The 27,659-nt window shown below is 49.8% G+C and overlaps 1 protein-coding gene across 4 annotated transcripts in view; it reads left to right on the plus strand.

Moving 5' to 3' along the window:
• The window catches only part of LOC144756375 (histo-blood group ABO system transferase-like), a 649,857-nt gene that overhangs the window by 429,386 nt on the left and 192,812 nt on the right, over window positions 1-27,659 (plus strand). For 2 of the 4 annotated variants that reach the window (XM_078646147.1, XM_078646146.1), the window contains exon 3: window positions 27,375-27,452. The exons of the other annotated variants lie outside the window; for them this stretch is intronic. In XM_078646147.1, coding sequence (XP_078502273.1) covers window positions 27,375-27,452 — 78 coding nt within the window. The remainder of the gene's footprint in view (window positions 1-27,374; window positions 27,453-27,659) is intronic. 4 annotated transcript variants of the gene reach the window in all.

Consider the following 27,659-nt stretch of genomic DNA (forward strand, 5'->3'; position numbering starts at 1 on the left):
TTGGGTGAGATGACTTTAAACATCAAAACGCGATCCGTCTGTTGTGATTCTATAGCCTTGTTGGATTCAGAGTCCTTATTACTGAAGAAGTTGTCATCCTGACGTACTAATTGAGGTTCAATATTGGTGTTTCTGCTGATAGGCGCAAGGGTGCTACCATTAACATTAGTCTGTGAATTCCTGATGTAAATTTGAGTTTCATCACTAGAACAGATGCACAGGAAGGGCAGGTCTTCCTGAGAAACCTCTTAGCCATGTCTTCCAGGGTTACTCTTTTTTCCTTTTCGCTGAAGTTTCAGGGAGGGCTTGCTATTGTATTCAGTGATTATGATTATCAATGGTGATCCTCTGAAGAAGAAAGAATGGTTTTCTAGTTTTCCTTCAGGGGACAGCCTCCTCTACAGTGAAATATATGTATGTTAATAGAATATAATCCTACCCCTTAATAAAAATTTGTACAAAAGAACTGAGGCAACTGTCACCCTCAGGGCATGATGGGAAGTTGGAGAGCTTAAAGGTGCAATGTCGCTTTTCAGCGTAAAATTATTGCAGCCTATTTGAATATATTGTCTTATTCTGTTCCCTTCACTTACATTAAAAAGGTTTGCAAAATAGGTTTTTAAATGTCACCTACTGTTCGAGGGATATTATTGGTTTTAAATGTTTGTTTAAAGAAAATTAATCAAATGTGGACAATATCACCTGCATTATAGGCTGCTAAATTACTTAAGTCACTTAAAAAGTCTTGGTCTGCCCAAAGTAAGACAAAGATGTAAAACAAATACTTCAGAAGTGCTCCAGACTTACGCACAAGGGTGGTACTATTCAGCGTTTACGGTTTCAGTGGAGATTAGCCTGAAGGAGAACTAGAACTAGGAATACAGATGAAAAAGTTTATTTTTTTATTTCTCTGTAAATGCTGGCTATCTATTTTTTGTGCACTTGGTGTGTCCGGTTAATTTATTTTGTGTCTCCTTTTTTGTAAAGTCTCTCTTAATTTTTAAATGACTTGGTAACTTTGTTGTGGCTTTGATTTGAGAACGTTGTTAGGTGGTGATTTATTTTTGTCCCCTTTACAAATAAATAATAATAAAATGCATGGCACAATTGAAAAACTTAAGAAACTTAAGAAAAGAGATCGTTAGTAAAAGGGGCCACATTTCTTGCAGACAGACTTACATGGTAGTTGCTTTTCTTTTCGTCCGTGCTGCATGCGTGCAATAAAAAGAAAATTGCACCTGCTGGCAAAGGCAAGACTTACTGGCTTAGCCAAAGCTTGCTGATGCTCTACCTCAGCCCAGCCCAAATTAGGAGTTGGTGAGAAACATTTGCTAATATAAACTGGAGGGACACACACAACTCTGCACAACAAGGACCAATCATTTTGTTCAAGTGTATATTTATACTGCACATTACGTACTGAAGCCAGGCCTGTTCGGATGGTAAAGAACGAGAAAGGGGACAATAGATGCTAGCGGGGTCTGCTCTGGGCATGGGCAGAGTGGGCCGCCAACTAGGAGCATGGCATGAAAGGTGCCACCTTGCAATGCTCCACCTTAGTGGGTCCCTCCCCTGGCCTCACTGCTACAGTGTAGGGAGGCTAACCCAGGGGTGGGGGCAGTTCCAGTTGCAAGAAGGCACATTCCTCCGTTTTTTCCTGTAATTAGGCCTCCTTCCCCCACCCATGCAGATGCACAGTGGGGGGACTATTGCCCAGCTGTTTGGCTCCCTGGCAGTATTAACCCTCTCTGGAGATAAGCAACCCTCACACTTTCAGCCCTTTATGAGCTGTTAAGAGGTGCTCTTAGGTGGCTGAGAGGGAGGGGCTGCAGTTTCAGGAGCAGGGGCATCTATTGAGATGCAGACAGCCCTGAATGAGTCAAGTCTACACAAATTCAAGGGGCCTCGCACATTCCCCTTCTACCAAGGGCCCCAAAAATCCTGGAATCGGCTCTGGACGCAAGCAGTACGCCAGTGTGCACCTCGACCGGCTTTTGGCATGAGCAAAGTGGGTCCAGGACCGGGGCACCTACAGTTGGAGAGGCGCACAGGTAGTCAACTTCCTGAGCTGCCTTGAACAAATCTTTTTTACCAGACCACTAGATCAGGCCATTGCCTTCCAGCTGTGTGTGAAAACATGTTTTTGTTAATGTTCTTACCCTCCCTCAGCCCCTTGATTAAGGTGAGGGGAAAAGGTGCAAATGTGTATACACAGGCCAATCACTGCTCTGAGTTATTCAGCCAGGATGTAACAAGTCAGCACAAAAGCCACCCCCCTCCCAAGATCACCAATGGCAGGGGGCAGATGGGGAAGGAGTGGAGGAGGATGATTAGGACAGACACCAAACTTAGTTTCGCTCGAACAGGCGGCCGCTGGTGTGCACAAAGCGGCTCAGGCCATTAAAAGCCCCCCTCTTTTTTCTGCACAGCGCGCTAAGCAAGCTATTATGTGTGGTGTTTTCATAAGGTTTCCCAAAACTCTTACACATCTCCGAAACGAGCCCTTTTGCAGACTAGAATTTCCTTCTATTTACTATACACACGTCAAATGCTGGCATCTTCATGTGCAAATGACGGTAAAGCACCTTCACCCCGCATCCGTGACCCCACATGCTGTCACAACGTGGTCGTTATAACGACCGTGTTGTGACAACGCATACCATTACTCCGCAAGTCGTTACAACGACTTGTTGCGGAGGGGGGAGAAGGTGTTGGATTTAAAATCCAACACTTTCCTTAAAGTCCACACAGACTAGAGTTGGAATAGTAAATTTGACTAATTCCAACATCCAGCCCCCCCCTCGGCAAGTCGTTGTAACGACTTGCGGATTAATGGTATGCGTTGTCACAATGACCGCGTTGTGACAGCATGCAGGGTAATGGTATACGGAGTGAAGAGGCATATTCGCAAGTGACACACCGTGTGTCGTAGGGTTCTCACCTAGCCGTTTGTAGTAAATTCCCAAGGCTTGTTTCACAAAATATCTTCTTTATTTAAGATATGATGCAGACAGGAAGAAAAGGGTGCTGGTAGCTCTAAGGAAGATCCTGGGCAGAGTGCCCGTACATTCTATGATTCCTGGTTAATACACATTCTAAATGATGTCAATGCAATCTACTCCAAAGTTCCAAGTGGAAAATAATACAAGTTACTACACGTCCTATTCCCTACAAAAAAAATACTAAAATAAGAATTAGACAAAATGAAAAATAAACTAACTTCTATTAATCATAAGGTAGTTCGTTACTTTTTGGTTTGAGTAATCTCGCTCCATGGGCGCGGGGGGGAGAGAAGGGGTGGGGGGGTCGGTGTCACCTTGTAAAACAATCCTGCCGAGAATGAAATATGATGAACGTTAGTACTCGTATTTGGCAAGGAAGAGAGTACTTAGGGCATGGCAATGCGCTCGAACACTGATAAAATGGCCGTCCGTGATTTACGCATTGTTGTTGGCAAATTTGTGCATAGGTCTTGGCCTTAACCGAAGGTTACGGTGGACTCATGGAGTGACAGCTATTCCTGTGAAAAGAACGGGCACTTACTTCAATACGAGGGGCGCCACGTGAACACACCTATTCTTCTCCCCTCCGGACCGCATATTAACGCGTCTCCGGCGTGGTCTAAAGAGCTAGACCGCGTGCAAATAGTTTGAATGGCCACCTCTGTTGGATGGGATGACGGCCATGTTGGATAGATACGCGGGTGGGCTCCATCGTATTCTACAATATTACTCTTAAGAAATTCAGTTTATGGGCACCCGAAGTAATTACATACTATAATAATGACATATTGGTAATTACAATAGCGTTTGGGAAACATCTTGAAAAACCAAATACTTTTTTTTTTTAAATTGCAAAAACTGTATGTATATTGTTTGTCTGATTATACCTCCAAAAGTTTTTTTTATTGTGTTTATTTGCTGTTATCCCACCGGACTGGGCGGTTTAAGGGAAGGTAGGTTCTGTGTAATGCTGAGGACAGGAGTGTAGGCATCATGGTAAACTGGTGGATAGAGTTAAATTGGTGGAAAACACGCTCCAAACCATTGAACCAGCGCACAAAGACCTCAAGGCTACTGTAGCACACATGGTGGAGCGAGGCGACACCCTGGAACGAAGAGCAGAGGAAGGCGAAGGCCGTAATCCACAAAACAACATCCGCGTAGTGGGCCTACAGGAAAAGGTTGAGGGGTCGGACATGGTACGGTACCTTGAACATTAGATAAAGACAGTGGTGGTACCGGAGGGCCTGTCCACCTTCTACACTTTGGAGCGGGCCCACCGGGTGCCGGCTCGGCCGCCTCAACAAGGGCGGCCTCTGCGACCGGTGGTGGCCCGACTATTACATTTTCGGGACCGGGACTTAATCTTACAGAAAGCACAAGTAGATGGTCCCTTCCAGGTGGAGAACAGTAGAGTCAACATATTCCCAGACTACACCTACGAAACCCAACGCCGGCGAACTTCTTTTCTAGCCGTCAAAAGAGAATTGCGCAGCGAAGGACTCCAATATTCTCTCCTATTCCCGGCTAGGCTGAGGGTCATTGTGAATGACAAAACATGGTTCTTCGATACCCCGGATGATGCTTCTGCTTGGCTGGAACTGTATAAGGCGGGGAAGGATGAAAGTGGGAGAAGCGCGCTGATCGCCTCGGAGGGGCTGCCTCTGCGAAAATCTCGACGGATCCGCAACAGACGGCGGGGACTGAGGAAGCCCTCATCGTCACAGACAGAAGCGGAGCGGCGAGATGTACTGGCGGTGGTGTCCACATTGTCGGGGACGCAGGAGGCTCCATCGCTGGAGGGCACAGGATCAGAAAAGGACAATAATCGATCTGACTCCGAACACTCTGAAGCGGACAGCGAGCACCTACCGACGGTGTCCCCGGAGACGGCGGAGGGAATGTTGGACGAGGGGTAAACGGACCTGGGGAGCTGGCTGGAGTGGAATTGGAACTGAGATGGACTAGGTGTGACATATCCGGAGGGTTTAGCTCTGTGGTGTTGAGAGGAAGGGGGGTGCCGTAGGGGGTCTACTTATAGTGGGCTCAGTTGCACAGGGAGATCTGGAAAAGAGGGGTGGCTACCTGTTGGTATACAGTCCCCACTCACCGCCCTTAAGGCATGCCCACAGTGTCTGCTGTTGGGCTTTGTAGTTGTTTGATAGATATAATGGTTTGGATGGGAACTAGATGGGAGTTGCTAGGTCCTGTTCTTGGGGGGGTGGGAGGTGTGGCATGTTTGGGGGGGAGATGGGGAGGGTCAATCACCGATGCAGACACGGAGGTACGACTCCAATTGTGCAGGGACACATGGGAGAATGGGTGATTCAGCTAATTTGAGATGTATAACCTGGAATGTGAGGGGACTTCATACCATGACAAGACGCCATAAGATTCACGCCTATCTAGTTCGCAGGGGAGTACATATTGCACTACTCCAAGAAACACACTTAACGAAGGCTGAAGGTATAGCGCTACAGCGAAGATGGAGGGGCCAAGTATATAGCACCACATACTCTGCTTATGCTAGAGGAGCGCTGATCTGGATTAGGGCGGGGGTCCCTTTTCAGGTAACTTGACAGTCGATAGAACCTGAGGGCAGGTTTGTGGCCATTGAAGGAAAACTGAGAGGTAGGGACATTGCCTTCTGTAGTGTCTATGCGCCTAATGTTGATCAGTTGGGTTTTCTGGCGAGAATGTCTGGATCGCTGGCCCGCTATCTTGCGAGTCCTCTGGTGATGGGGGGAGACTTCAATTCCATTGCGGACATATCCCTGGATGGAGCGCACCCCCCTGGCCGAATCCCCGATCCATCGCTTGACCAAGGGTAGGCTAGATTGGCAAACACGATGGGGACTAGTGGATGCTTGGCGTGCGCAACACCCAGGGGATCGAGACTATTCCTATGTTTCTGGCATGCATGAGTTACACGTAAGGTTAGACGCGGTGCTGTGCTCCCCCGCAGTAATGCCAGCTATTGCGCGGATTGAATATTTAACCAGAACGATATCTGACCATAACCCGTTGTTAGTCACCATGCAATGGATGACAGGACTCTGCGCTGGAGGAGGGGATTACCCACTATTTTGCGGAAAACGCTGGTACGACTGCGACGAGGGCCACAGAATGTGACGCCTTCAAGGTAGTTATGAGGGGGCTCTGCATAGGTAAGCACGCGGAAGTGCGGAAAGTCCTCTTGGACGATCTGAACAAAGCTGAGGATAAACTACGCCAGGCAGAATTATCAAGGCCTGGCCACCCTGAATTACAGGCGGAGGTTAGTGCAGCGAAGGAGGCGGTGGCGGCAGAAGTGGAGCATTTGCGTAGCTTTGATCATAAGGCCTACATGACGAGGACCCATGCGGAGGGAGATAAGGCTGGGACACTGCTGGCCTGGCTGGCCAACCCCTCCAAAAGGAGTTCCCCCATATTAGCTTTAGAAACGGTGGGAGGAGAGGTAGTTCATACCCAAAATGAGATTCTGCAGTGCTTCACGCGCTACTATGGGGCAATTTACAAAAGTAAGCTGATGACCGGGGACCCTGCCATTGATATCTTCCTGGTAGAACTGTGCCTCCCAGGACTAGATCAGGAGCAGGCGAAAGATCTGGGCAAGAACATAGAGCTGGGAGAGATACGAGGTGCCATTAAGCACATGGCCCGCAACAAAACTCTGGGACTAGATGGGCTACCCATAGAATTTTATGGGAAATTTGTTGGCCTATTGGCACCAAGACTCCAGGAAGTCTATAAGGAGGCGAAAGAGACAGGGCAGCTGCCCCAATCTATGCGGGAAGCGCTGGTGATCCCGCTGCTGAAAACAGGGAGGGAGAGTATGAATACGGCCTCTTATACACCATTGTCGATGTTAACCACCGACTACAAAATACTGAGCAGCATCTTGGCGACCCGACTATTAAAGCATATGCCCACACTAGTCCATGAAGATCAGACTGGTTTCATACCAAGGCGGAACACGACCACGAACATCAGACAGTTGGTGCGCCAACTGGAGGAGGACCATCCAAGGGCGCTACAGCCAATGGTACTATCGGTAGATATCGAGAAAGCTTTTGATAGCTTAGAGTGAGAGTATCTATACAAGGTAATGGGACGTTTTGGTCTGGGAGGGTACTATCTGTAAAGGACGAAAGTCTTTTATACGTCTGCGGTGGCCAAAGTGAGGGTAGACACGCTGATATCCTCGCAATACCCGGTAGAACGAGGGACGAGACAAGGGTGTTCGCTGTCCCCATTACTGTTCGCCTTGGCAATGGAACCCCTCGCGGTTACGATTCGGACGGGACACCACTATAGGGGACTAGAGAGTAGAGAGGGCCAACAGTATATATCGCTATACGCGGATGATCTATTGCTCTTCCTAGAAGATGCTGGCAAGGCGATGACGGGGGATAAGCATTTGCTCTCAGACTTTGGGGAAATCTCGGGCCTGAGAGTAAACTGGTCGAAGACATGTATGTTCCCGATAAGGCAGGGGGAGACCCAACCTGATACGGTCCGAGCGGTAAGGTGGGAACCCACCTGTTTGAAGTACCTGGGAGTGCACATTTATCACACGGCAGCGGACATGCTGGAAGTGAATGTGGATCGCAGCGTGAGGGCGTTGAAAAGCAGCATGGCCTTTTGGGCCACCTTCCCATTGTCAGTGACAGGCCGCGCAGCCCTCTTAAAAATGATAGCGCTGCCTCGTTTCTTATACTATTTTAGAACACTCCCAGTGTGGGTACCGAGCTCCACGTTTAAATCACTGAAGTCACTCATGGTGTCTTTCCTCCGGGGTGCAGGCAGACGTAGAGTTGCGCAGGCAACGCTCGTACGGCCTAAAGTTGAGGGTAGACTGGCAGTCCCAGACTTTGAGTTGTATTACTTAGCGGCCCAACTGCAGATCTTCACGCAAGAAGTAGCAAGAGAATTTAGAGGACCGGAACATAAGAGAGGTAGGGGAATACCGCGCCACGTCCTCTCATTTATAGCGTTACAACAGAGGCTCAACCTCAGAGATTTACTAACAGAGGAGAAACGCTCAGACTTTGCTGGAACCGCTCCCAACGGAGGGCTGGAGTGTTGCACCCGTATGCGCCCGAAATCCCACTGGGAATGGTGACGGCGTTACCGCACGGCGGGGACTGGTCACAATTGCAGATCTGGGAAGAGGCAGGACTCCAAATGCTGGGGGACCTCTAAGAGGACGGGGCTCTGCTACCCTTCCAGACACTCCAGGAGAGGTTTGACCTACCGAGAGGGGGTTTCTTATTGCACGCGGCGTTAATGAGAGCGATACAGGCGCACTGGCGGGAGGGACTGATGGAGCCTAGGACGTCGATGGCCTGCCAGTATACTATTATGGCGGCTGGGACCATGAAGGCGGTCACGTGTTTATACTCCAGAATGCACAATGAAGGGTTAGCGCCCCTAGCTACACTGAAAGAAAAGTGGGAAGTAGATTTAGGGAAAGCTATCCCTGATGCGGCCTGGGCGCAAATAATGCGGACAGCCAGGAAGAGCACGAGGAACGCAAGGTTCCAGTTGATACACTTTTATATACTCCACAGAGCGTACTTAACGCCAGGGAAAATCCAGAAATACTTTAAGGTGGCAGAGGCGGCATGCCCCAGATGCACGAGAGCTGGGGTAGAATTAGAACATATGTTATGGTCCTGCCCAGCGATGGGACACTATTGGGAAGAAGTGGGAAACACCCTAAATGCAGTAACAGAGAGGCAACTGGTATTTGATATGGCCACTAGCATTCTGCATTGGTTCCCCCACACATCTAAGAATAAGATCACGAGTACATTTGTGGACATGGGGCTTATACTGGCAAATACGGAAATCACGAAACATTGGAAGGCAACAGTGGGACCCAGCAGTGCACGGTGGAAGGGCGAGTTTTTAAAATGGGCCAAAAGTGAGAGCGCGTTAAGGTATCAGTTAGCGCGTAGGCGAAACAATGTTAAAGAGCTAGAGGCAGCAACGGCATGGGAAACCTTAGTGCATGCACTGCGAGAGTATGAGCCGCAAGACGACTGAGCGGAGCGGATCGCTGATTAAGGGCAACCCCGAGACAGGACAGGTACATCAAATGGGTCAATATGTGATAACTCCTGTGCATGTATGACAAAGAGAATAGTTACGGTTGTGCGCGTCGGTGATGGGGGGGTTCGGGAGGAGGGAGGGAGGGCGAAGTTCTGGTAGGAGGGAATAGAAGGGTTGTACTCCGGAGGGCATAGTTTAATCTGGTACACAGATTGCAAGGAGCTGCTATACCAACATAACATGTAAAGTACAACAGGTGGAGGGTTTCCGACCGATTTTACGAGGTTGATACGGCAAGTGTTGTGTCAATGTTTATGTATGTTTTGTGCAGAAAACCAATAAACTACGTCTTTAAAAAAATGAAAAGAAGTCCGAAGTTGTTAAACAGGTTACTTTTATTTGCAGTGGCGGCTCCTCGAGGGAGTGCTGCGGTTCGGGGGAGGGGCAGGGTGGGGGGGCTAGTAAACTCCGGAAGTGGTCCGAACGGAGTTGAGTAAAGAAGTAAATAAATAAAACAAATTATATTACGCGTGCTGCAACGTCAAATCGGCGATGCAGCGCGCAATGTAATTTGTTGCAATGTAATATGCACACATGCACTGGTGACAGTAGAGCGATCTGCCTGCTTGCAGTTAATCTCCTGTTCTCCCTCACGAGCATTCCATGACATTATATAAGTCCCACATGAACATTCTAGTACATTATGATCTAGGAACATAACCACTACCCGATTGGATAATAAAAGTGTTAGAGTGAATTATCAAGTGTGTGTGTCTGACTGTAACATGTACATGTGAATAAACAATATTATGGATAAGAGTATGTACAGGTGCATGTATGTTATGTAATATTAGCTAAATACATTATAACTATATACAACATCTCCCTTTTTTATTAAATGAACAAAGATGAAAAAATAATATACAAATACATAATGAAATCACCAAACTTCTGAGGCTCCATAGCCCTTCTGCCAGAACTTAAAAGTTTATCTTCACTATCAGTTTGTGAACCAAGATTTTGTTATGTTAGTGAAAAAACATTCTTTGATATATTTAGGTTGTCAATTTCTTTCCAGACCTCACTGTTATGCAGTTTGTTTATTGTCACCTACACCATAATCACGCCTTCCTTTAACTGAATATTCAACTTAATATTCCTCACAAACTTCTACAACTTCTCTAATGCTTTCTGTTGCACATGTTTTTATACTCTTTGCTAAATCCCAAAGGAAAAACTCACTCTCATCTGAGTCTTTCTCACTTGTATCCTCCATGAGCTTGCTTTGTCCAGGTTTCAGCACCTTTGTTTCCACCATCCTCTCTCTTTTAGCATGACAGCACTATTTGACACCCTCAGACCTGAGCAGGTGCAGAACATACAGATTATCCTTTCTGTACCTCGACTGGTTTTTTAACAATTACTCAATCACCTTCTTTCAATACCTTTGCTTTTCTTCTATTGACAATGCCATGATTTAACTTTACTTTCTTTTGTTTTGTCACGATCCTTGTACATTAATTTTCCTATCACTCATCAAATCTTTATTTCGGCCACTGGCCATCAAAGATGTACAATAAGACATACACTAGTCACTGTAAAATCATCATACACAATCAGTCAATACATACTTATTCAATGTAAAACCTTAAAATTGGGTACTAATAAAATTACATTTATAAAACTATGGACCTTTACATTAGGAGGGAGCTTGGGTCTTCAGAATACGAGTGCGAGTGTGCCACACATTGGTGAGAAATTTTGTTATTGCAAACACAGTTAGGGTTGAAATGTCCGTTTTTAAAATTCTGTACATTGGGAGGTACTCCCTGCAACCCAGATTTCTAATCAAAGGTAGGAGCCAATACTTCCTCGCTGTCTTATATACTGGGCAAAACATAACCACATGTAGATCGGTTTCATCCGCACCTGCACAGGCCGGGCACTGTTTTGTCGAAGGGGGTGCTGACCAGGAGCTGGTAAAAGATCGTAAGGGCAGTGTACCATATCTCCATTGGAGGAACAGCTTCCTGGCCAGCACGGGGGAAATATCATCAAGGACCCTCTCCAGCCTGTATGAGTCTTTACTTTGCACAAATGCCGAGGTAAGTGACCCTTCACCCTGGCTATCCAGGGCCATGACTAATTTTTGTTCATGGTAAGCAGCGGCAAGAGCTCTCTTAGAGATGTTTAATGACGCATCGGCGGGATTAGACCATCATCAACTTCTTCTAAATCATTTCTTGAATTATAATATTTACCAAACTTGGGTGTGAATACAGTGCTCCCTTTCCTTCTTCTTAACAAATAGGAAGGAGAATATCCTGTGACTTCATTAGCTGTATTATTAGAACTGCATACCTTATCACTTATGAAATCACAAACCGATAACTGGGACGCTACAGTTTGTTGAAGTAATTCTTTTAATCATTTCTTGACACATTCAAGTTGCCCGTTAGAAGAATGACTGTAAAAAGGTGTTTTTTTCGTGGTTTATACAATATTGATGTACGAAAATAGCCAACTTTCCTGAAACTAGTTGTGTACCATTGTCTGAAACTAATGTTAGGCAACCCTTCTATTGCGAAAATGTTTTTTAAAAAATCGATTACTACATCTGTTAACATGTTTGGAATTAACTCAAAATCAATTCCTTTAAACTAATATTCAGGAAGAACAACTACAAATCGATAATCAGCTTCCAAAATGTTAAGCAGGCCTGAAAAATCATTTTCAATTTTAGACCATGGTTCTGTTGGAATATTAACTAGATGCAATCTATGCCTGGCCATCTATAGCAACTCAGTTGACGTTTTTTGGTGGCAGAAGTGCCTGGACGACCCTTATGAGCTAAAGTTAACAATTTAGTCCTTATTTGACTTGGTGGTACAAATAACTCATGACTTAACAATCCATTTTAATAGTCAATTCTTCTACCACTTGTAAAGAACTAGGGCTGGAATCTCCTAATCCCCAACCTAGCAGCCCCGATCTCTATCGAGCCCAACTGACTCCCTGCCCCAATCACTTGAGCCTTCGTCACCCTCACCACAGCCAATCCCTGTGAAGCCATCCACCAGTAAAGGTGGTACTACCACTTCTACTCTTAAGACCACGAAACGCAAGACTGGAAACACAACAGGAAACAAGAGAAGGAAAAACCAAGTCCCAGCAAACAGTGTAGAGGGGATTGATTGTGGTGCAAGTTCGACTGATTCGCCGATCAACTCCTTGATAGCTTCGGACTGTCCTCCGTGGGCAAGGAACTTCTTAGAGGAGCTGGTGAACCAGATGAGGGCCATCGTAAAGGAAGAGCTTGCTCTCTTACTGAAGCAGCTGAATGTAGGGCAACAGTCTGGGCTGAGCGGCAGGGGTAAGCCCGCTGGCGCAACTACCACTGTTCTGGGGAAGAGGCAAGACGGTAGCTCACAGACCAACAGCATAGCCAATCCTCTCACTCCCAACAAGGGGCCTATGTTGGCTCCAATCTTTGCTGTACCACCAAGCGATGGAAGGGTAGAGGCCTCTACTCTCTTGCCAACTGCTAACACCCAGACCCATCCGAAACATCTGGCATTTATCCCACACACGAGCCTAGGGCAAACCGTCGTCCCGCTCCACCTGGGGAAGACTCACATAGAAGAGGGCCCATCCATACAGTGCAGAGGGGAGGAAGGGAAAGGTTACACTCAGCAGAGGCTGAGGCTCCAGGACCAGCAACACCGATGACTTCAACTATAAATCTACCCCCTGCCTCACTCCCCTATATCATCATTTTAACAGGGGTTCCCGAGTCCAACCTTGGGCAGAAAGAATCACAGCTTGAGCTTAGGAACAAGTGTCTTTTTTGGCTAACCATGCACAAGCAGTTCTACTATGACAGGGCTGGGGAAATCTTAATGGTCCGTAGAGTAGGATGGGTGGACAAAAACCCCAAAACAATCCAGGGAGATTGTATAGTTATCAGTTTTAGCAACCCCCTAACAGTACAAAACATTGGAGGCCAGCTTCTTAGTACCCACGCACCATATACTACGGTCCGTGCCCATACCCTGGATTTCTTCTATCCAGGCACCCACACCTTGGCCTGGACTCTACAATCTAGGGCTCCAACTAACAGATTACAGCTATACAAGTACGCAGGCCAACCCCTTGGACCTCTCTTTAGCATTCCAATAGCAAATAGATATGGACCCCTTGAGCAAGAGAACTGACTGGGGCTGCAAGGGGGCCAAAACCCTAAAGCAGGGTCGGGGACCCCAAGAATGTGGTAGGGGCGAACTTCAGTGGGCCACAGCTACAGCGTACTCCCAGTAGTGAAGAACTTGGACCAGGGGCACAGTCACCCCTATATCCTGGAGGAGCACTTGACCACCATGAGTCAGGCTTAGTAATGCCAAATTATCCATCTGCAACTCCCATGGACAATACAACTCCCTGCCCAGCATCCTCAATGGAGGAACCCATAGTCGCCAACATGCCTACGGCAGTGGCACCTCCACTGGCCATAAGCTAAGGATCTTATCCTGGAACATCGCTGGAATCAAAAACAAACTCCACTGCCCCGATTGGGGAAAGTTTGTGGGCTCCCATGACGTTTGTATGTTCCAGGAGACCTAGGCAAGAGAGGATATAGAGAGAGGAGGTTTTGCAACCTTTAACGTCCAGGCCACCTCAGGGGGAAGGGGTAGACCCTCGGGGGGGTCTATGCACTTGAGTCGCCACCCATCTGGATTGCACGGCAGCCCAGCTGAGCACCACATCCAATGACCTACAGTGTATTATACTCACTTTCCCCTCTAGCCTCAAACTCGCATTTATTAACATCTACTCCAGACCTGTAAATATAACTCAGGAATCCCGACCATAGAATTACTTAACTCCCTTACAGATATAGTCCCCCCGAACGTCAGACTAATTCTTGGGGGGGATCTCAACTGCCAATTCGAGCCCCTGGCTGTCCCCACGGATGCTCCGTATAGCGGAGAGGATAGACTCTGGTCAATCCCTGATCCGCAAGTTCCACCGGTAAAGGCCTGGACCCCTCTGGTGCTCCAGATCAACACAGTAATCCTAACCCACTCCCTGAGGGCCTGTAATGGTCGCACTAGGTCTGACCAGCAGGGAAGTTAACCTTCAATAGAATAGGCCAATCCTCCTTGCTGGATTATATATTAGTAGAGACAAGCATGTGGCGGTGGGTGGCTGACTATGCCATCACTCCCAGATTTGATAGCAACCACAATGCTCTGACACTGGATCTTGAGCCACCAGAAATTTACAATCCCACGTCCTCTGCCACCCCTACTAGTACTAACCTAACACTCGCCAAAAACAGAAGGAAAATCAGATGGGGAAAGTTCAAGCAGTCCCCAGACAGGGAGGCAGAACTATATTCTAAAATCATCCCGCCCTTAATGGAAATGGAGTTGGCTGCTGCAACACTTGCCACTCCTCCCACCATCAACAGACTAGAGGCACTTCACAAAGAAGTGACAACTAGCCTGACCAATGTTTTCAACCCTATGATGCGCCCCAAGCTCACCAAGGTGGCCAAACAAACCTGGTATAACAACTCCTGCCGCAAGGCAAAGTTTGCCCTCATAGATGCCATCAAGCTAAAGGATAGTTCCTTAGTCAAATTAAACAGGGCACAGTACAGAGACTGCACCAAGCTGGCCAAGAAGGATTGGGAGCTTGAAAGATGGAAATACATTAAGGCAGCTCTTCATAACAGGGATGTGAAGAGGTTTTGGTCTCTAGTTAGCACAGATTGTCGCACAGAACACCCAGCGATATAGCCAAATATCTCTGCAGCAGCATGGAAATGCCATTTTCAAGCCCTCTATACAACCAAGGAACCCACAGAGCCTAATTGTACAATGGTCTTAGCAAACCCAGGGATCCATAGCGAAGAACCTTTGTGGATCACCATTATAGAAGTTAGAAATGCCATTAGTAAGTTCCCTCTAGGAAAGGCCCCTGGTCTAGATAAGATCCCTGGGGACTTATTCAGGGAGGAACCTTCTTTTTGGGGACCTTATCTCTGAGCAATATTTAAATCTATAATGCTAGGCATGAAGATCCCGGACACGTGGCTGAAATCTTCCCGGTGTTCAAAAAAGGCTCACCACTCTTGCCCTCCAACTATAGGCCAATAAGCCTCATAGATGTCACCCAGAAACTGTTCACTAGGATTCTCCTAGAACGACTAAACTCTTGGATGGAAGATCATGAAGTTTTGAGCCCGTATCAGGCTGGCGTTAGGAAGAACACCTCCACCATAGATCAACTCTTCAGGCTCCAACTTCTATTTTGGAAGATGGTGTCAATAGAGGGTGGCAGTCTCTATATGATATTCGTCGACCTTAAATCGGCGTTCGACTTGGTCCCCCAAGTTAAACTGTGGGAGGTATTAGAGGAGCTGGGCGTCCCACCTTACTTGCTGTCACTTTTCATCCGCTTACATACAGGAAAATTTAGCCCAAGTCAGGCATGGGAAATCTGGAAAACTCACCCGCTGCTTCCCAGTGAACAGAGGGGTGAGGCAGGGGTGTGTGCTGGCTCCTACCTTGTTATGTCATTTTATTAACGCCTTGATGGCCCAATTAAACAAGGTGGCGGACAACGATGTCCCGAAGCTGGAGCAAGGTAGGGTGCCAGCAATGATGTTTGCAGACAACACCTTGCTCTTGTCCAAATCTCCCAAGGGCATCCAAAGGATCCTAGACAGTTTTTCCCAATTCTGTCAAAACCGAGGGCTAGAGATCAACACCACGAAGACTAAATTCATGGTCTTTAATCCAGCCAAAACATCTTGCCCAAACCCCTCCCTCAATGGTACTTTCCTAGAGCGAGTGACTGCCTTCGACTACCTTGGCGTCACACTGTCCGAAACATTTGATTGGGGCCCACAATTAGCAAAGACAGGCCTGAGGCTAGCGCAGCTGGCCGGGGGACTTACCGAATCTTACAGGAATTTGTCGTACAAATCGCCAGGTCCAGTAGTTGAAATATACAAAGTGCAAGTGAGAAGTGCTGCTATGTATGAGGTGGAATTATGGGGCCACCGTCCTTCTGGCGGACTGGCTAAAAAAGAAAACCAATTCATGAAAAAGCTCCTGAGCCTACCGCCTAGCACTCCCCTTATTCCTCTGCGTCTGGACCTAGGAGTCAAACCAATTGCAGATGAGTTGGGTTTACGACCACTGACATTCTGGCGCAGACTGTGGGCAACTCCCGAACTAGTATGTTCCCAAAATGAACTAAAGGGGGTCTTGTGTTTACCGGGGGTGAGAAAACTGCCCTGGCTTAAGCACATTGTTAGAAAGGCGAACCCGGGGGAAGCAGAAGGTGTCTGACTGACCACCCCTAGGTCTACCCCAGCTTCAAAGAAGGGACCGAGCGATGTCGAGAGGCCTCCGACGGGAGGGCCCTCTCCTAAAATCGTACAGCAGAGTAACCACACCACTACAAATGTACACCACACGTAGATAGAGTTTTCAATCTTCATCGGGCAATAAGTATCGTTTCAATATATACAGCAGATCCAGAGATCTGGAAAGTCTCGTGGCAAGGGGTGAGGTAGCGGGACAGTCTTATAGATGGTCGGTTGCAAGGGGACCCTACGCACAGCTCTCAATCCTCGAGCTGGGGGGTTCCGGAAGGTTGGGCCGCGGCAGCGCCAGCAGGCTCCAAGATGGTTCAGCGAGTGTGGACCGCGGCAGCGCCAGCAGGTTCCAAGGTGGTTACAGCGAAGATGGACCGCGGCAGCGCCAGCAGGCTCCAAGGTGGTTACAGCGAAGATGGGCCACGGCAGCGCCAGCAGGCTCCAAGGTGGTTACAGCGAAGATGGGCCGCGGCAGCGCCAGCAGGCTCCAAGGTGGTTACAGCGAAGATGGACCGCGCCAGCGCCAGCAGGCTCCAAGGTGGTTACAGCGAAGATGGACCGCGCCAGCGCCAGCAGGCTCCAAGGTGGTTACAGCGAAGATGGACCGCGGCAGTGCCAGCAGGCTCCAAGGTGGTTACAGCGAAGATGGACCGCGGCAGCGCCAGCAGGTTCCAGGTAGAGCAGCAAGGGGAGTTTGTCTCAGGGTCAGCCGCGACAGCGTCAGCAGGGCTTCTCGACTCCGGGATACAACTGCCGTCCTACTCCGGGGCTGGCCCAGATATAGGTCTGGAGTCCTTTGATGTCCGGACCCTCTCGCCTGGGGGTCAGAGGGGCCGGGATGATGGTGTCCAGACACCCAGCAGGGGGTGGGGCCAGCGCTCAGGGAGGCCGGAGGTCGATCGAAACCAGGCATCCGGGGACGGTTGGAGAGCTATCGAAACTCCCCTCTCCTTGTCTCTGGTTGAGTGGCCACTCTCCCACCCGGAGGGTTCTTGGTGCCTCAATGGCGGGCTCGCTGAGGCCGTGGCCGCGGCTGGTCCGGGACCACGTGTCTGTGACGTGATGGGCCCAAGATGGCGTCTGGAATGAGGGTCCGGGGTGGGCACCGGACCGGTAATGCTGGGGCGGCCCGAGGGTGCCGTGTCAGTGGTTGTGGGCCGCCGGGTGGCGGATCTGGTGGTTTGGAGGGCGTGCAGAGGGGTGCCCGAGGCCGACCCGGGCTGGATGGAGGGCCGATGTCGTCCGGGGCCCGCCATGCGGGAGGGGTAGGACCACGCCACGAGGCCGGGTCCAATACACGTCCCCTCCAGCTGAAGGCAGGGGAGAGTCACCCATCTTCTTGGGGATTCTCCTCGCCAAGGCGGAAGAGTCTGGAGAGGCCGTCAGCGTTGGCGTGGTCGTTGCCAGGGCGATGCTCCACGGTGAAGTTCATCCCTTGGAGGGAGATGGACCAACGTAGCAACTTCGGGTTCTTGCCCCGCATCTGCATCAACCATCGCAGGGGCCGGTGGTCGGTCTGTACTCGGAAGTGGGTGCCGAAGAGGTAGGGCCGGAGCTTCTTTAGGGCCCATACGACGGCGAATGCTTCCCTCTCGATGGTGCTCCATCGTTGTTCTCAGGCCAGCAGGCGCCGGCTGATGAAGGCCACAGGAAGGTCAACTCCGTCAGAGTTCATTTGGGACAGTACGGCCCCAATGCCGTGTTCCGAGGCGTCAGTTTGGACGATGAACTCTCGGCTGTAGTCGGGGGCCTGGAGCACCGGGGCGGTGCACATGGCAGTCTTTAGTGTCTCAAAGGCTACTTGGCACTCGGGGGTCCAGTGCACCTTCGGGGGTAGTCTCTTGGAGGTTAGTTCTGTGAGGGGCCCCACAATGCTCCCATAGTCCTTTATGAACCGCCGATAGTATCCAGTGAGCCCCAGGAAGGCTCGGACGGCGGTCTGGGTGACGGGGGGCTCCCAGGCCTGGATGGCGTCGATCTTGGGTTGAAGGGGAGCCACTTGGCCGCTCCCCACTTGATGTCCCAGATAGGTCACGGACCCTTGACCGATCTGGCACTTGCTGGCTTTTATTGTTAGTCCGGCCCGTTGGAGGGCCGTCAGGACCTTCCAGAGGTGGGTCAGGTGCTCGTCCCAACAGAGGCTGTACACCGCAATATCGTCCAGATAGGCGGCACTGAACTCTTCCAGCCCTGCCAGCACCCGATTCACTAGTCTCTGGAAGGTGGCCGGAGCATTCTTCATGCCGAAGGGCATCACGTTGAAGTGGAAGTGGCCATCGGGGGTCGAGAAAGCGGATCGTTCTTGTGCCCCTGGCGTGAGGCCGATTTGCCAGTATCCGGCCGTGAGGTCGAAGGTGCTGAGGTACCTGGCGGCTCCCAGGCGGTCGATCAGTTCATCCGCTCGGGGAATGGCATGGGCGTCGGTCCTGGTGACGGCATTCAGTCCCCGGTAGTCGACACAGAACCGCAGCTCCGGGGGCACCCCGGGGGCGGCGGCCTTAGGGACCAGGACGACGGGACTGGCCCATGGACTGTCTGAGGGCTCGACTACCCCTAGGGCTAGCATCTTGGAAACTTCCGCTTGGATGCAGGCCCGGACTCGGTTGGGGACTCGGTAGGCTCGGTGCCGCACGGGCGGACTGTCCCCGGTGTCGACGTCGTGAACACACCACTGGGTGACTCCGGGGGTGAGGGAAAATAAGTTTGCGAATTGACCCAGCAGTTTCTGGCAGTCCTGGCGCTGTTTGGGTGTCAGCGCGGGAGAGAGGGAGACTCCCTCGACGGAGCCATCTTTCTCGGAGGTGCTCAGGAGGTCTGGTAGAGGCTCGGAGTCGTCCTCTGCTCCGTCATCGGTAGCCAACAACAGGCTCAGTTCGGTGCGGACAAAGTGGGGCTTGAGCCGATTGGCGTGTAGGACCCGGAGGGGGTTCCGGGGGGACTCCATGTCCACTAGGTAGGTGACGGGGCTCTTGCATTCCACCACGTTGAAGGGCCCCGTCCATTTGTCTTGGAGGGCGCCGGGGTCGACCGGGGACATGACCCAGACCTGCTGGCCCGGCTCGAATTCAATGGACAAGGCATATCATCATACCAGTGCTTCATCTCCTCTTGACTGGCCTTCAGGTTGGTTTCGGCCAGTTCCCGGAACTTCCGAGTCTGGTTGCGGAGAGTCAAGAGGTATCGGAAAACATCGGGCGGAGTATCGGAGGCGGCCAACTCCCAGCCTTCCTTGACCAGGCTGAGGGGGCCTCGCACCGGGTGTCCATATAATAGTTCAAAGGGGCTGAACCCCAGGGACTTCTGGGGTACCTCCCGGTAGGCGAACAGGAGGCATGGCAGCAGGACGTCCCATTTGCGCCGGAGGGGCTCTTCTGAACCCTGGATCATTCCTTTCAGGGTCCTATTAAATCGCTCCACTAGTCCATTCCCTTGAGGGTGATACGGGGTGGTGAACTTATACGCGACCCCGCACTGTTGCCACAGGGACCGCATATATTTCGATATGAAGTTTGTGCCCGATCACTGACGACCTCTCGGGGGAAGCCGACTCTGGAGAAGATCCCCATTAGCGCCCGACCCACTACGGGGGCTGTGATAGTCCGGAGGGGGATAGCTTCTGGGTAGCGGGTGGCATGGTCCACCAGGACGAGGATGAAGCGGTGCCCCTGAGAGGTTGGAGGATCCAGGGGCCCCACGATGTCGATCCCTACTCGCTCGAAGGGAGTGGTCACCACGGGAAACGGTTGGAGTGGGGCCTTGATTTTCCCCCCACTCTTTCCGCTGGCTTGGCAGGTCGGACAGGTTCGGCAGTGGTTGTACACATCGCGGCGCTTCTTCGGCCAAAAAAAGTGGGTCACCAGGCGGTTGTAGGTTTTGTCCTGCCCCAGGTGCCCGGCGAGGGGCACATCATGTGCCAGGTTTAAGAGAAAGTCTCTGAAGTGGAGGGGGACGACTAGCACTCGGCCGGCCCCCAGCTCGGCGATCTTTTGTTCATTGTACAGGAGTCCTGGTCCCAATAGATCCAGTGGGACCCCGAGGAGTCTCCTGTGGCTTGCGTGGCGGCTTGTTGCCGGAGTCCCTCAAGGGAAGGACATGTCTTTTGTTCACGACGGAACTGCTCGCGGGTGGGGCCCCCTTCTTGGAGTCACTGGGCTAGTTCGGGAAGGGGCCCAAGCTCGGGAAGTTCTTCATGGCTGGGGCCCTGCGGCCCCAGTTCGGGTTCGGCCGTGGCAGTGGTGGGTGGCGGAGGTGCCGGCCATTCAGGTTCTTCGGGCAGATCGTCTTCGGTTGGGACGGCGTCCCGGGTGGACATGGATCTGGTCGTTACGCAAACCCATTCAGGAAGGCCTAGCATCCCCAGATGCTCTCTTCGCTCGATCTGTGCCCAGGGGGAGCTTTCCAGGTCGTTCCCTAGGAGGCAGTCCACCGGGGCATCGTCTCGGACGGTGACTTTCAGCATGCCGGACACTCCTCCCCACTCGAAGGGGATGCGAGCCATCTGGCACAGGCTCTCAGAATTGTCCGCTGACCGGACAGGGCACAGAACGTGGGGCAAGATTTGTTCCGGGGTCACCAAATGGCAGCGGACGGCGGTTATGCTGACCCCCGTGTCACGGAGAGCCTCGGCCCGGCGTCCGTTGATGGTGACCCACTGGCGGTACTTCTGGGTGTTGATCGGAATCTGGTCTCGGGGGATCATGTCTTTGTCGCCCAGGGAGGTGAGGCACATGGCCGCGGACTCCCATTCTTCTGGTTCCATAGGGACCTCTTCTTCTTCATCCTTTTCTTCGACCGGGGGGCCCGGTGGGGCCGGGCCGCTGGTTCATGGGGCAGAGGGGATCATTGGCATAGTGACCCAGCCGCTGGCATTCTTTGGCACGTAACGTTGGGGCGTGGCCCCGGTCGGGCTGGATGGGCCCCCCTCGGGCTGGAGGCTGGTGTAGAAGTGGCAGGCGAAGACCCCGGCGGGAGGTCTCGGCCTCGGCTGATGCCAGACCCGCCGCCTCGCGGCCGGTGGTTCCCCGGGGACCCTCGTCCGTATTCTCCTGTGGTGTTCCGGTGGACGCGGTTGCTCGCCCACCGATCTGCTTCGACCGCTAGCTTTCGCGGCTCGGTCAACTTGCTGTCGAGGAGGTGCTGTCGTAGTTCAATGAAGCAGTTGTTGGAGAGGTGCTCCCATAACATCAGGTCGACCAACTGCTGGTAGGTAGTGATCTGACTGCCTTTGACCCACCCCTCGAAGGCTCTGCTAAAAAAGTTCACATATTCTACCCAAGTGGTACCGGGGATTTTTTTACAGTCTCGGAACCTCTGCCGGTACATTTCGGGGGTGAGTCCGTAGCGCGTGAGTAGGGCCGTTTTCATGTGTTCATAGGAGGTCATTTCGGTGTCAGGGAGTTCCAGCAGGGCGTCCCTCCCTTCGTTGACGAACTTTCCCCACAGGCCGGCGCCCCAATCCTTCAGGGGCACCCGATGGGCGGTCATGGCCACCTCGTAGACTTTGAACCACTGTTGGATATCATCGTTCTTGTAGTATTCTTTGACTACATCTTTCGGTAGGTGAACCTTGGTGTCCACGGGAGGGGCCGAGGTCTTGGCCCCGGCCGCGCTGTCTTCGTTGATCTTGGCCTTGATTTCTAGTTCTCTCAGGCCTCGTTCGTGTTCATATGCTAGTCGTTTTTCTTCGAGGTCACGTTGTCTCCGTTTCTCTTCTAGATCCCCCTCCAGCCGTAGTTGCTCGAGGGCTATCTTTTTCTCCGCTAGCTGGAGTTCTCCGTCTAGCCGGAGTCGTGCAAGCTCCACTTCGTGTAGCCGGTTGCGCTCTCGTTCTCGCGCGTCTTCATAGATGAGGTCCGCGTTTAGTGTTGCGGTTCTTTCCCCCGTCGAGGGTACGCGGGTTTCCGGTTGCCCGGTCGGGCCATTCTCTTCTTGGGGTGGTCTGTCTCGGGTTTCCACCCAGGCTTGTAGGGCCGATTTGAAGTCCTCTTTTGTGCTCAGGCCAGTGGTAGCGATACCCATGTCTTTACAGAATTGTTTTAGTTCTTTGTGGCTGTATTCTTCTATCTTCCCTTTCTGGAATTCGGCAGGTAGGTTGGTTCCTTGGGTCGTCATGGTCTCTGCGTGTTTTTCCGTCGTAGCGTGTAGATCACTCTCTGTACGATTTTGCGTTGGCTCGGATCGCAGCGCCTGCCACCAATGTTAGAAAGGCGAACCCGGGGGAGGCAGAAGGTGTCTGACTGACCACCCCTAGGTCTACCCCTCCTTCAGAGAAGGGACCAAGCGATGTCGAGAGGCCTCCGACGGGAGGGCCCTCTCCTAGAATCGTACAGCAGAGTAACCACACCACTACAAATGTACACCACACGTAGATAGAGTTTTCAATCTTTATCGGGCAATAAGTATTGTTTCAATATATACAGCAGATCCAGAGATCTGGAAAGTCTCGTGGCAAGGGGTGAGGTAGCGGGACAGTCTAATAGATGGTCGGTTGCAAGGGGACCCTACGCACAGCTCTCAATCCTCGAGCTGGGGGGTTCCGGAAGGTTGGGCCGCGGCAGCGCCCGCAGGCTCCAAGATGGTTCAGCGAGTGTGGACCGCGGCAGCGCCAGTAGGTTCCAAGGTGGTTACAGCGAAGATCCGCGGCAGCACCAGCAGGCTCCAAGGTGGTTACAGCGAAGATGGGCCGCGGCAGCGCCAGCAGGCTCCAAGGTGGTTACAGCGAAGATGGGCCGCGGCAGCGCCAGCAGGCTCCAAGGTGGTTACAGCGAAGATGGACCGCGGCAGCGCCAGCAGGCTCCAAGGTGGTTACAGCAAAGATGGACCGCGGCAGCGCCAGCAAGCTCCAAGGTGGTTACAGCGAAGATGGACCGCGGCAGCGCCAGCAGGCTCCAAGGTGGTTACAGCGAAGATGGACCGCGGCAGCGCCAGCAGGTTCCAGGTAGAGCAGCAAGGGGAGTTCGTCTCAGGGTCAGCCGCGACAGCGTCAGCAGGGCTTCTCGACTCCGGGATACAACTGCCGTCCTACTCCGGGGCTGGCCCAGATATAGGTCTGGAGTCCTTTGATGTCCGGACCCTCTCGCCTGGGGGTCAGAGGGGCTGGGATGATGGTGTCCAGACACCCAGCAGGGGGTGGGGCCAGCGCTCAGGGAGACCGGAGGTCGATCGAAACCAGGCATCCGGGGACGGTTGGAGAGCCATCGAAACTCCCCTCTCCTTGTCTCTGGTTGAGTGGCCACTCTCCCACCCGGAGGGTTCTTGGTGCCTCGATGGCGGGCTCGCTGAGGCCGTGGCCGCGGCTGGTCCGGGACCACGTGTCTGTGACGTGATGGGCCCAAGATGGCGTCGGGCCTGGAATGAGGGTCCAGGGTGGGCACCGGACCGGTAATGCTGTTGCGGCCCGAGGGTGCCGTGTCAGTGGTTGTGGGCCGCCGGGTGGCGGATCTGGTGGTTTGGAGGGCATGCAGAGGGGTGCCCGAGGCCGACCCAGGCTGGATGGAGGGCCGATGTCGTCCGGGGCCCGCCATGCGGGAGGGGTAGGACCACGCCACGAGGCCGGGTCCAACACACATCAAAGAAACTCGTACCAGTATAGGGATGTCCAACCTGTGGACCAACCCGGAAGCAGTGTCCCTAACAACCTCACGACTACAACTTGTCAGAGCCTACAGGGAACATAAATTAGCTGACCTGCAGGCAAACCCCAAACTCGGGCACCTAACATAAAAACCGAGTATCGCTCTGATTTTTTTCTGGATGACATACAGCCTCCTATGGCGAGGAAGCTGTAAGTCCAGTTCAGAACAGGAATTGTGTCGAAATTTCTCATGGGTGGTCAACCCTTAGTCATGCAGGTCATTACATTCTGTAGTAATAAGTCACTTTTAATTAATCCAACCACACACACTCCTGGATCAGGGCTCAAAAAAATCCACTTGCATGGTGAGCCTGATTTAATCAGGACAAGCTATTTTTAGGGCCTACTCCTCCATTCTGGCGAGCTGACAACAGGTGTTCTGCTTGCTCACAAAGTGAATGAGCAATAAAGATGCCTTTAAATCTTGTTATCTTGTCACATTTTCACAGCTTTCAGAGACAGAGGTCAAAAGTTTGTCCTCCTACATTTACTTTTTTCCTGTGACTGAAGTTATAGGATTTTGTAAAGTGAGCTTTGCAAAGCATGTGAAATGAAAGGCTGTAAGAATTCAGTCTTTTTTTAACAGAGCACTGAAATAGCTAATAAGTGCTCTTTTCAAATATTTCAAATATATTTCACTAGTTATGAAGACACATTTTTGCAATTCTGTGCAGTAAAAAAGATTTTTATAGATTCAAAACAAATCAGAACACTTTACTTGATGTGCAAATGTTAAATATTTTTACTGAAACCCGATTTCCAAACATTGTTTATGCGCAATTGAGTTTTATCAGTAAAACTACATGTTAGTGGGAACATTTTGTGGCCATTCAATGGAATGTGTGGTATCTGTAAATGACAGTGCACTACCACATCATGCTTTAGTAATATATTTATGTGGAATTCACTCCCCTCACATATCAAAACCGCCCCAACTCTTATTTGCTTCCGTAAGGCCTTGAAGACTCGGCTCTTCAATCAATAAGTTTGTGTGCTGATCACTGTATCCTAAAGTATCTTACTGCGCCTAGACACCCTAGGGTATTAGCTGCGCATTAAAAATCCCATAAATAAATAAATAAATAAAAAGTGAGTTTTCAAACAGGAACTGGGAAATATTCCTGCTCCTGCCCAAATGACAGGGCTATTAGTGAACTGAGAGGCAAGCCAGCGATCATGTGCACCCTATATGTGGGCTTGATTCTTATTATACATGGAGCAAACATTAGGTGTAGTAAATAAAGAGGTTTTTTTGTACAGCAGAAATAGTGAACTTGCATATTTGAAGGTGCTGTCTTATGTGACAATGAAGAAAAAGGCAGCTCCATACGACAAAATATTTGCCTAGCATCACACAATGTGAGACCAGTTCATGGGTCAAGTACATTACAGTTAGGTCAAGTAGATTATTCAAGTTACTAGACCTGCATGTCCAGTAACATGTTTATGATTTTTCGAGCCCTGTGGATAGCTCCTTCACAATGCACACCAGCATCCACATCTGCTACCACAGATTCATAATCTTTCGACTTATCGTCTTCCTGATTCACAGACTCACTCTGCTTGTTTGTTTAACCCTCCAAGAATATACCTTACTTTAAAATTGTATTCCTGTAATTTGGAAATTAACCTTACCAAACATGAAGATGCCTTGAAATCTCCTCTTCCACATCCATCAGTCATGTAAATTAATGGTATATGGTCAGTAAGTAATTAAAATTCTTTACCCTAAAAATATGTTTTTAGATTTTTAACTGCTCATACTCATGCCGGTGTTTATCTTTCAATGGCACTTTAAAAATGTTCAGCATCCTTTAACGTTCTTGAAATAAATATGTGATAACCTCTCCATGGTGTTTTATATTGTTTGTGTGTACTTCACATTTGCCTCTGCGCTTGTCTCTGAGAGTGGAATGTTATATAGAGGAAGAATGCAGCTCTCATGGGTCCTAGCTCCATGGTGCTGAAATGTTCTGGTTTGAATTGAAGGGAGTTAGAAGAGGCCAAATTGAGCAGGGCCAAGTGTGGAGGCTGAGGTGTTCTTCTTGCACTTGAAATAAACCTATTGGATAGAACATCTTTCTGAGACTTATCTTCATTTCAAAATGCTACTGTGTGTTCCTTTCCTAATTTCATCTGACAAAAACTTGCTCCTATGCCTACAGCACTGGCATCAACTGTTACTGTGTTGCTCCCATTTGAATCCTAATGTAGAGCAAGTTATGTTACAAAAGCTTTCTTTGTTTGTTTAAATGAACTTATCTCTTCAGATCCCATAATCAGATCCCGTAATCCCTTTTCTCAGTAAGTTTTTCATAGGTTTCACAATTATTGCACACCCTGAAATAAGTTGTGAACAATATTCACTAAGACCTAAAAAATATGTAAGGTGGCTTTGTCTTGAGGTCTAGGTGCCTCCCTGACAGCCTTAACTAAATCCTCACTTGGTTTTATGCCTTCTGTAGTTAATGTGTGTCTAAGATATTCAATCTTATTCTGTAAGAACTTGCACTTGGACTTTGAAACAGTCGTACCTTTCTTTCGTAAAATTGTTAGTACTTTATTCAAAATAACATTATGTTCATGGGTACTTTTTGCATAAACCAAAATGTCACCCTGAAATTTCTGGACACCCTGTACATCTTTAAATAACACATCCATTAATTTCTAGAAAACAAATGAAGCTATAGCTAACTTCAAATGTAGTCTTGCATATCTACAAATGCCAAATGGTGTTAAGAATGTAACGTAGTCTTCCTCTACATATACATTTTTTCCTCACACACATAAGATACAGGTAGTTCACCAAGTGCTATGGGATTTGGGGTTCCTGGTTTCAAAATTATACACAGCCTACCCAGATCTCTCAAACCTACTATGTCCCTTCCTTTTTCTGTGACATAAACTTTGTTTTTGATACATCTACCTTTACATTCTAATGAGTCTTCAAAGAACCTTAACATGTTTAGGTTAAATTCTCCAAATACGTTTGGATTTACATCAGTTTCCTCTAAATTAATGTTCTCCCAACACCTATAAAAAATGTGTTCCACTCGTGATGGGTGATCCTGAGTCAGCCATAATGCTCAGTTCCACTTCACCAACATTTACTGTTTCTAGTGGGACCCTAAATATACTAGTACACCCTCCACAGCAAGAATAATGTTGAAACACATTTCTTCATCAGATTTTTCTACGACATTAACTATCACATTGGTTTGAAAATTAACTTTTGTACTTTTACATAGTGACCCAAAATGTACATACTTATGACACTTTTTGCCTACTGCAGGACAAGTTGGAAAATGTCCCAGATGAGACCTAGAACCACACCTGGTATGCCATTGCGTGACTTGACCTTCCCTGAACAGTAAGTTAGTAAATAGATGTTTTGTTTTTGGTTTCTATAACCTGGGCATCTTTTCCCTGGAGGCCCAATTCCATATTAGGTTCCATATTACTGAAAGTTGTAACATTTTATGATTACTAGGCAACGCGATGGGCCACTACAACTATATGGAGTCACCACAGACATTGGCTCCTGAGATTATATAGTATATTAGGTTAATAGTGGCTG

Source organism: Lissotriton helveticus, chromosome 5_1, assembly GCF_964261635.1.
Source record: "Lissotriton helveticus chromosome 5_1, aLisHel1.1, whole genome shotgun sequence".
Classification (NCBI taxonomy): domain Eukaryota; kingdom Metazoa; phylum Chordata; class Amphibia; order Caudata; family Salamandridae; genus Lissotriton; species Lissotriton helveticus.